Here is a 10498-nt window from a genome sequence, read left to right on the forward strand (position 1 = left end):
CTGATCCACTAGAGGACTTCCCCTCTTATCCCATGACTGTGTACTTTGCTTAAGAACCTTTGAGGAAGCTTGTCAAAAGCTTTCTGAAAGTCCAAGTACACTATATTAACTTTATCATCCTTCTCCACATGCTTGTTGACTCTCTGAAAGAATTCTAGTAGATGTTCTGATGCTGTTTGAACACAATGAGCAAATTGCCAATTGCGCAAAATGATTTAGGATTTTACCATCTAACACGGTGGTTTTCAACTTTTTTTCTGGCAATCCAGTTGAAAAACATTGCTAATGCCTGTGACCCAACAGAGCTGGGGGATGAGGGGTTTGGGGTGTGGGAGGGGCTCAGGACTGGGGTGAGGGCTGCGGGGTAGGGCCAGGAATAAGTGGTTGAGGGTATGGGAGGGGGCTCTGGGCTGGGGTGGCGGGTTGGGGTACAGGAGGGGGTCAGGGCTCTGGGCTGGAGTTGAGGGGTTTGGATGCAGGAGGGGGCACTGGGTTTTGGGGACTCGGGGCTGGGGCAGGATATTGGGGTGTGGGAGGGGGTCAGGGCTGGGGATGAGGGGTTTGGGGTGCAGGAAGTGGTTCCAGGTTTTGGGGGGGGGGGGCTCAGGGCTGGGGCAGGGGATTGGGACACAGGGTTGGGACATGGGCTTGCCTCAGGCGGCTCCCAGTCAGCAGCACAGTGGGGGAGCTAAGGCAGGCTTCCTGTCTGTCCTGGCACTGCAGACCGCACTGCACCCTGGAAGCGACCAGCAGCAGATTCGGCTCCTACGTGGAGGTGTGCAAGTGGCTCCACATGGCTCTTGCCTGCAGGCACCAACGCCCCCAGCCCCCATTGGCTGGTTCCTGGCCAATGGGAGTGTGGAGCTGGTGCTCGGGGCAGGGGTAGCGCATGGTTCCCCGTGGACCCCCCCACCTAGAAGCCAGACCTGTTGCTGATTGCTTTCAGGGCACAGTGCGGTGTCAGAACAGGTAGGAACTAGCCTGCCTTAGACAGGCAGCACCGCCAACAGGACTTTTAACAGCCCGCTCAATGGTATGGCCCAGAGCTGCTGTGACCCAGTGCCTGCCATTCTGTGACCCAGTATTGGGTCACAACCCGCAGTTTGAAGACAACTGATCTAACACATATCAGCGAGGTATCCTGGTAGTCTTCAGTCAGATTTCAGAGAAGCAGCAGTGTTAGTCTGTATCTGCAAAAAGAACAGGCGTACTTGTGGCACCTTAGAGATTAACAAATTTATTAGAGCATAAACTTCTTCACTTGAAGAAGTGGGCTGTAGTCCACGAAAGCTTATGCTCTAATAAATTTGTTAGTCTCTAAGGTGCCACAAGTACTCCTGTTCTCTTTACAGTCAGATTTGTTGCTTTTGTTTTTGTATAGTGTAACTGTGATTGCTTTTTTGAAAGTCAGATAGATGAAATCATCTATGAAATCAAGTAAATAACCACGCAAAGACAGTATGCCAGCTGAAATCTTTAAACTAACAGGCCCCAAAAACATAACTATTTATATGAAAGTAGGGACATCAGCAAACACCATACAGCTGCTTCTATGTACCTAACAAACACCCAGCAGAATGACTGTAGGGCTATTATCAAAGGATGGTTTGGTTTAAGAGATGTAGTATATTTGGTTTAAGAGATGTAGGATTATATTATTTTCCATGTACTGATTTTAGCATTTTTAATTTAAAAAAGGTTGCATACAAAGGGATTTACCTGTTAGATGTATATACATTGAAATTCTTCTGCATTAGTGCAATCAGAATTAGACCTAAAGACTATTCTGTACTGGATTTCAGTTTATTTGCATTACCTAGTTATTAAAGTAACAGAGCTAAATGCCTGTCTCTGGGATTTTCATTAAAGCTAGTCCATTACTGACAAGCTACAACTAAAAACAATGGAATGTTAAATGATTTTCAATAAAGTACCACATAAGACAGGTAGGCTAATGCTGCAAAATACTTTGTAAACGTTTAATTGAACTTGGCTTCAATTAAATTTAGTTTGCTTTCAACAAATATTCTGGCAGGCTAGATTAAGTACACTGAGTGCAAATGTAAGGAGATGGACTCACCCCTGCAGTGCCTCCTGCTGGTAATCTCTGGGAATTAGCTCATTTTCCAGCCAGGAGTGCCCTCTGCAGGCCGGTGATCCACCTTACCACATGCTGGCCCCATGTCCCTCCCAGGACCCCAGTGCCCCTTCACTGGGTCTCTGCACCTAGGGTGACCAGATCGCAAGAGTGAAATATCAGGACACATTGCGGCTGGAGCCAGACCAGTCACAGAGGGGAGGCCCCAGTCCTGCCTTCAGCTGCAGCTTCAGCCACTGACAGCTGAAGCAAACTACATCACAAAGGTCTGGAATCAGTGAGTCTAAATTATAGACTTAATCATAATACATATTTAAACATACAGATTTATTTGTACACTAAACAAAGAACAGGGGTAAGGGGCCGGGTTTTTTTATTCAGTCAATAAATCAACTTCCCAATTTGCATCTCTCAGATATGCCAGAAATCTAGTACTTTTTGGCTGACTTTGCCATAGCCATAACTTGCTTCTGGGCAATCACAAAGCTATAGAAGTCCTTGCAACTCATCTGGAAATTCATTTTGACAAGGGTTTCACTCCGCACCAAGTTTATGCTGCTTCGATTCCGGACATCAGCCCATGCACCTTTCATGATTGAAAATGCACCCTCAGAGTATGCATTGCTTACGGGTATACTGGGCACGTATGACACCAGCTTTGCCATGTTCAGGAATTCAGTGCTACTGTCCTTGTTTCTCAGCAGTTGAGACCAGAGTTCCCCAACTGAATATTTTCCAGGCTCCAACTTGGAGTTGATGTCTTTGATGATACAGTACTCATCATGGAGCTGATCAAGATCCACTGTTTTCTGAAGGTTTACAGCTGTCACGGCTGCAGACAGATCGTTGAATTCAAATATCCTATTAACTTTGATGTTCAAGCACTGGGTATTGAACAAGTAGCCAGCTGTTGAAAAATCAAACCATTTCTCCAAATATAGGATCGACACATTGTAAAAGTTCAGGAAGTCTTTCTGGAGACATGCAGCAGTGACAGGCAGCATCTCAGTTAATGCACTTTCAACTTTGGAGCCAAAGAATTTGTCATTTTTCCATTGCTGAAGTTTAATTCTCAGAGTATTCATTATGGCATACAGTTCACATGCTGTCATACTCTCATTTTCCAAACAGAGCACAGTATCATTGAAGATTTTCAGGACATTCTGGAGGAAAAACAGATGAACCTCAACTTTGCTAGGCCCCTCACCTTGTTCACCGTTTTCCCTGTCCGAGAACAGCATCCGTAGAAATTTTGGGCACTTCTCACTGCCCAGAGAAACAAAGTAGCACTTAACAGCCTGCCACGTATTTACAAGCCTATTTACAGCTGGGAAAAGACTCAACCAGCGCGTCGGAACATGGCGCAGTAAAGTGGCATACTCCATATCCACAAAGTCAAACATATCCTTCAGTGCTGCTACTCTTAGCAGAACTGCTGAAATGATTGAACATCTTAATCACCAGAGTCTCAATGTCAACTTGTAGGGTATTGCTACCATGTTTCACGGCATTGTGCACAATATGGGCAGGGCAGTTTGCTGGCAAGATATTTTCGTTTTTTTAAATTCTGGTACACTGATTGTCGCTTTCCATAATTCACATTTGCATTATCAGCACAGTAGGAAGACACTTTGTTTAGGTCTAATTTGTGTGTCGCAAGTTTTTCAAGTAATGTGTTGCTTATTGCCTCTGTGGTCTCTTCGCTTTGCTCATAGAAGTCTAACAGTTTATTTTGGACCCCATGTTCAGGTGTCCAGTATCTCAGTGATAAGGGGAAAGTTTTCACATTGCCCTTGTTAGATGCATCTGTGGCAACTGAGAAATAGGGACCATCTGGCTTGCGGAGGTCTTTTAAAAATTCTGTTGAGAGCGGTGACAGCACATTTTTGAGCAATGCCTCCGCTTTAGTCCGGCCATAGCTGATATGCTTTGCAATCATTGAATCTGGATAGAAGGTAGGTGCCAGTTTAAGTTCACAGTCACACGAGCGATAGGAGTGTTGATGGACTACTGTGTGGTAAACTTGAGTTAGCTCAACAGTGATAACCTTGTTATTGAAGGATTCATTTGGCTTGCTGAAAAAATGTGAGACCATGGTATTGCTCTTGTGAGTCTGGGTGTTTTGTCCATGATTTTTTGATTCAGCATGATGCTTAACATCAGACTCACCACCATGGCAAATGGTAAATTCCTTCCTGCATGTTTTACAAAAGGATTTTGAATCACACACATAGGATTTCCGAATCCAGGTGTAAGTGGCTTCTCATTCTGTCCTGTATCTGCACTGTCTTTTGTTTTTTGGTAGTTGGCTCCTCCCTTGCCGTTGCCATTTCAGGTGGGGTTTTCGGCTGAAGACCGTTAGCTAGATAGCTAGCCACTAAAAAGAACTGCGCAGTCTCTGTGCTTCTTACGTGTTCTTACGTGCCCACTGTAGTTTGTCCTACGGTATGCACTGTGGTTCAGAACTGTACACTACCGTAAATTTGCGTTACACCGGAAAACAACCTGAAAAACCAAAAATGCTAGTAGATAACCAATCACAATCAGGTTTAATGGGACATTCCCAATCAATTAATTTTCTATTTCACTACCAAATGTAAAATTTTACCTGAATATCGGGACAATGGCATCCCGATTGTACATCAAGCAGATGCCTGCTTCAATATACAGTATTATATTTTGTTGCACCTGTTGTGACAAAGTGGGAATGTTCTTAATGTTTTCTCTGAATACTGTGTGGGTGCCTCAGTTTCCCATGCAAGGTGCCAACGGAAGGTGTTGGGGACAAAGATCAGATGGCCTCCTTGTCCGGAAGAGACACAAAGGCCAGGGGAGGGAGTGTCAGTTTGGAGCTGGCTGGGGAAATGGGGAGAGGCATAGAACTTGGGTCTGGGCTTTCCACCCCCCCCACCCACCCACAAAGATGGACCTGACTGAGGGGTCCTGTTTTCTGTACCTACAAGCTCTGTTTTAGACCGTGTTCCTGTCGTCTAATAAACCTTCTGTTTGACTGGCTGGCTGAGAGTCACGTCTGACTGCAGAGTTGGAGTGCAGGGTCCTCTGGCTGCCCCAGGACCTGCCTGAGCGGACCCGCTGCGGGAAGCGCACAGTGTGGAAGGGCATGCTGAATGCTCCGAGGTCAGACCCAGAAAGGTGTAAGCTTCTTGCCCTGGAGACAGTATGCTCAGAGAGAGGAGGCTCCCCCAGAGTCCTGATTGGCTTTGAAGGAGTGGTTCCAGAGCATCCCAGCATCCCCTTCCACACCATGCGCTTCCTGGAAGTCCGCACAGGCACTGACACTCCCTGCTCTGGCCTTTGTCTCTTTTCCAGGCATTAGGAGGCCACCTGATCTCTTTGTTCTCCAACAACTTCAGTTAGCACCTTGCAGGAGAGCGGCCCAGGCCATCAGTTGCCCGGAGGCAGGGTTTTGGCCATTCTCTGTGCAGCTGGCATCACACTGGCCCTCTAGGGCTTTACAACAATCATACCCCCTTATCCCACCATCTGGATCCTTAAGAACTGCATAGGGGAAACTGAGGCACCCACACAGTATTCAGAGAAAACATTAAGAACATTCCCACTTCGTAACACCTGTATACAACTAGTTATATACTTTAAAGGGTGTAAAATAATCAAGTATTGTGCTAAACACAATGATACTCCAAACTGACCACCAACTTTAAGTTGCATGTTTTTCCCCTCAGGTAAGGGCTCTGGGTGGGCTGGGGTGTGGCCACCCCCCAAATCCTGCCGCCCTAGGCGACCGCCGCCTAGTGGAAACGCCGGCCCTGCATGTGTGGCCTCCCCTGCTCCTGCCCCTCACCATAGCCTCACTGGGGATGGGGCTGCCCCTTGCCCAGTGTGGGGCAGGAGTGGGGACTGCAGGGTGGTGGCTGTGGGGCGGGGGGGGGGTGTCACAAAATTCACCCAAGCCCCAGCTGCTCAGGACTAGGAAGCCCCCCTCCCCCCATCTCCCCTCTGGTGGATGGGTGGGTGCTGGGGGTGGAGGGGGCTGCCATCACATGTGGCTTCCTTCCTCCCCTGCTGCAGCCTGCTGCCCCTCACTGGGGGTGGGGGATGGGGATGCCCCTTGCCCAACGTTGAGCAGGAGTGGGGGCTGAGGGGGGTGGGTGGATCACAGGGTCAAACACTCACCGAAGCCCCAGCAGCTGCTCAGGTGAGTGAGATCCACTCCAGATGTCCGTCTCCTGGCAGGAAGTCCCCTTGGCGTCTCCTCCAGGTGGTTGCCGGGGGAGGGGAAGGGGGTGCCAAACACATGTGTGCCTCCTCCCCCATCCCCCCTTCCCTCTCCCCCTCCTGCTGCTCTTGTGCGATAGCCCTTAGGCAGAAGCAGCCGCAGCCAACAGCAAAGCAGAAGCAAGCAAGGGAGAGGCACTGGGCTCTTTTCTTTCAGGCAGGGAAGCTCTGGGGTGGGGGAAGGGACTTGGGGGGTGGCCTACAGGGTCCGGGGCCCGCTCCTGGCAGGGCCAAGGGAGAAACCCAGCTCCAAATATTGGTGGAGCACAGCCCCCCAGCCTTGAATATTCCTGGTGCTCGGGCACCACGAGCCCATATTACCTGCTGCCCCTGCCCCCAAGCGGGGCAGATTGGCAAGAGCAAGAGAGGTAAGGGCTGGGCTCACCCCGTTTCCTAAAGCCTTGCAGCCCCCAGCTGGGAGGTAGCGGGGGGTGTCCCCTGAGCCCACCCTGCTCCCTTCTCCGCAGCTGTTCAGAATCGGAGTCACTTCGCCCACACCCTCCCTGGGAGTCCCCCCTTTGGCCTCCAGGTTTCACACCTGCTTGGCCATTCCCCCACTGGGTAGCCATGCAAAATTTAGGGGAAACTGAGGCACACAGGATTCATTGAATTCATGAGAACATTTGTCACAACTTGAGCCTCCCTCCCCCCAACCCTGCTGGACAGTCGCCCTCGTTGGCTTATTTCTTTCCTCCCCTATTTTTTATTTTATTTTCACCCCCCCCAATCACTCAATTTCCCCACCCCCCACTGGCACCTTCCTCCACAAGAGAGGAGCTGCTTCCCAGCGGGCTGGGGGGTGTAGGTACTGCTATGCTTAGCCCCCTCTGAAAGAACGTGGCTCCCTGCCCCCATGCTCACCAGGGCCAGCAGCCCCCTGCATCAGCAGAGCAGAACAGCGACTCTACAAAAGCCCCCCCCACCCAGCACCCCACGCTCTTGCTGCCTCCCGGTGGATCCCCCAGGCACACATACAGCCAACTAGCCACAGCAAAAGCAGCCGGAGTAAGTTGATTGCTTACCAGGAGGCTGGAGCAGCATGCAGCAAGCATCCAGCAGGCAGGCCCCGCTCTGGCTCCTACTCTGGAGGGTGGTGTGGCTGGCAGGTCGAGTCAAGTCGAGGCGGGCGGGGGGACTCAGTCTCTCTGCCCACTGCCAGCGTCTACAAGCCACGCCCCACCAGCATGCAGCGGAGCTGTGGAAAATTCCTCCCTGCTGCCTCACTCTGTGTGTGCCTGGGGCTGCTGCTGCATTCTTTAGGTTCCTGCCGGCCGGCAGGCGGATGCCAGCTGGGAGCTCAGCTGTGCAGCGCTGCCCCAGGGCCCCGGAAGAACACATGGGTGGCGCCGGCTTGCCACGGTCCCCCGGATATCGGGACAAAGTGCATCCCAACCAATGTAAGGTCGGGACGCAGGACAAGTCCCCTAAAATTGGGACTGTCCCGTCAAAATCGGGACATCTGGTCACCCTATCTGCACCCCTTGCAGAATCCATCAGTCTCAGTGTCTCCCCCCCACCAGGGGAACCCCCACCCACTAACCCCACCTCAGTGTATGGCTACTGCCAGTGACCATCTAGCCCCACTCCCTGGGGCAGACTGCAGTATATGCCACTCATCACAGGCAAGGTTGGGCTAGACCTGCTGCCTCTCTCTATAGCTGGGCTGCCCCTCTGCAGGCCTGGTACTGGTCTTAGGCCCTCAGCTAGGCCCACAGCCTGGGGGTTTTCCAGGCTGGAGCTCCCCAGCTCCTCTAGCCTTCTCCCAGCCTTGCTCCACTCCCAGTAACCTGCTCAGCTCCCTTACAGCCAGGCCTTTCTCTCTCTACAGCTGAGAGAGACTGTCTTCTTGAGCTCCAGGCTCAAGCCTTTATAGGGCCAGCTGGGCCCTGATTGGGGCGTGGCCCTAGCTAAGCCTGCTTCCCACTCAGCCTGGGCTGTGCTCCCAGCCCTCCAGCCCTCTCCCCGGGCTGGCTTTAACCCTGTCAGCAAGTAACTTCTTTTCAAAGCAGTAAAGGTGTGTACTCTTTTGCTTGCTCTTCAGAGAAGTGCTGTCTAATAAAACATTGGACTGGGATTAAGGTCACCTGGGTTCTGTTCTCAGCTCTGGCCTGCAGGGTGACCTTGGGCAAGTGACTGTGCCTTAGTTTCCCCATCTGTAAAATGCAAATAATCATCCTGACCTCCTTTGTAAAGCACTTGGAGGTCTACTGATGACAAGTGCTATACGAACTAGTATTTTTATTTGTTTGTTTATTTTCAAGTTATGTGCTGTGCTACAAGCTATCCAGTACTTACCAAAACAGGATGGTGGGTGAGCCAACTGCACATTGCTCACCAGACACCTGTCTATTTACCAGTGTGGTTTCCCCCAGTAAGTGCAGTCTATACAAACCAATATTATAAAGACAGGTTTCAGAGTAGCAGCCGTGTTAGTCTGTATCCATAAAAAGAACAGGAGTACTTGTGGCACCTTAGAGACTAACACATTTATTTGAGCATAAGCTTTCATGGGCTACAGCTCACTCCATCGGATGCATAGAATGGAACATATAACAAGAGTATATATATACATACAGAGAAGATTATATTATATTATAAAGCAGAATTTCCAAACTGTACCTATGCTTTCATTTCTTTTCTAATGTAAAATTGTCTTTGCCTACTTGAATGAGCAAATTGCACAACTTCACCAATTAGTGAATGAAGTTATATAGAATCTGCTGCTGTGTACTAAAGTGTCTTTTAGCCAGAATTATTCCATCAAAATGGCTTTAGACCAAGAATGTGACTGATGCTTTTGCCTGAACAAATATAATTTGTAGGAATTGTGGAATTAAAGAGCAGACAAGTCAAACACTTAAAGAATACTTCTTGTCAAATGTTGCTTGAAAGCAAACTCTTTTGAAAGCATGGAAAAACATCTAAACAAAAATGTAAAGGATAATTTTGCAATTATTGGAGAAGGCTGAGAAAAAGTTTCTTGGCAAACTGTCTACTAAAGCATTTAATCTGAACCCCTACTACAAGTACAACTCTTTGATTACATTTGGAATGCCAATAGGAGGCTTCAGGCTCTAAGGACTCACATTTGCCCTTTTGCTTTGGAAAGCTAAGGTTAGCAGATCTGTCAGTATCACAAAAACAATTCATTCAAAAGTGCCTAAAGCTTTAGATAATAAATAATATAAAATCAAAGAATATTGGAAGGCAACATTGGGGGGAAAGTCAAAAAGATAGCACAAAGCCTGAGGCGCACATGTTTTACCTTGAACTAGAGCTGGTTAAAAAATATTCCAACATAACATTTTCCACTGGAAAATGCTGATGCCAAAATTGAAATTGTCCAGTGGAAGGTGTCAAAGTTGTTTGGGAGAGGGGAAATCAAAACAGAGAATTCACCTTTATCATAACAGAATTATGGTGTATTGAAGACTCTATTTAAGAACCATGGTGGGGGAGGTGGATTGCTGATCCTGCTTGCAGATTAGGGGCTTTGTGGGGAAGTGTGAGATCAGTCAGTCTGCAAAGAGACTTAAACCAACGTGTTTTCTCTGTATATATTTCTGGGTGCTTGTGAGCAATCATTCTGAATTCTAAGATATATGCTGTGAACATAACATTTAAACATTTGCTTTTGAAATGACTGTTTGAAATTGTATTTGTATTCCTTTTACATTAGACCAATTACTGACTTATATTCATGTTGTAACAGGTGACTAAGTAAATCTTTTATATTACAATTTTAAAATATAAAAAATAGATACATTATACAATTTACAATATATATAAGATGTCAAAATTGAAAGGAAAATTTTTGATTGACCTAAAAAAAATCAAACTTCATTTAATGGAAAACTGTGAAAAAATAGATTTTGTTCTTATTTGGATTTTTTTTAAAACCTTGGAATGGAAATTCTGAATTTTGCCAACTGTACCTTGAACCAGGGAGGAGTTTGTATTTCTCTCTACTGCAAATTAGGCCTCAATTCAGCAAGATTTAAGCACATGCTTAACTATAAGCATGTGAGTACTCTCCTATTAGTGGGGCTACTCATATGAGTAAAGTTTAAATGTGTTTAAGTCTTTCCAGGATCAAGGCTTTAAAAGGCCCAGAAAAGATAAACTAAAATGGTAGATTAAAAG

At 47.7% G+C, this 10498-nt stretch overlaps 1 protein-coding gene across 2 annotated transcripts; it reads right to left on the reverse strand.

The window, feature by feature from the left end:
* Positions 1–2406: 2406 nt before the first annotated feature.
* LOC135982284 (uncharacterized) lies at positions 2407–7507 on the reverse strand. Of its 2 annotated transcripts, none has more exons than XM_065588259.1 (2): positions 7378–7507; positions 2407–4603 (listed from the first exon to the last, which is right to left on the reverse strand). In XM_065588259.1, exon 2 carries the CDS (start codon positions 3499–3501, stop codon positions 2527–2529), a length of 975 nt encoding a protein of 324 aa, XP_065444331.1. In that variant the 5' UTR covers positions 3502–4603; positions 7378–7507; the 3' UTR covers positions 2407–2526. The 2 variants fall into 2 exon arrangements, with proteins under 2 accessions (XP_065444331.1, XP_065444329.1); XM_065588257.1 differs by having other exon boundaries at positions 6254–7435.
* Between the last annotated feature and the right edge of the window lie 2991 nt (positions 7508–10498).

Source organism: Chrysemys picta, chromosome 3 (genome assembly GCF_011386835.1).
Source record: "Chrysemys picta bellii isolate R12L10 chromosome 3, ASM1138683v2, whole genome shotgun sequence".
Taxonomy (NCBI): domain Eukaryota; kingdom Metazoa; phylum Chordata; order Testudines; family Emydidae; genus Chrysemys; species Chrysemys picta.

Excerpts from the sequence above, each read along its gene's own strand:
- LOC135982284 (XM_065588259.1), bottom strand. The coding sequence starts at position 3,501 with ATGTTTGACTTTGTGGATATGGAGTATGCCACTTTACTGCGCCATGTT.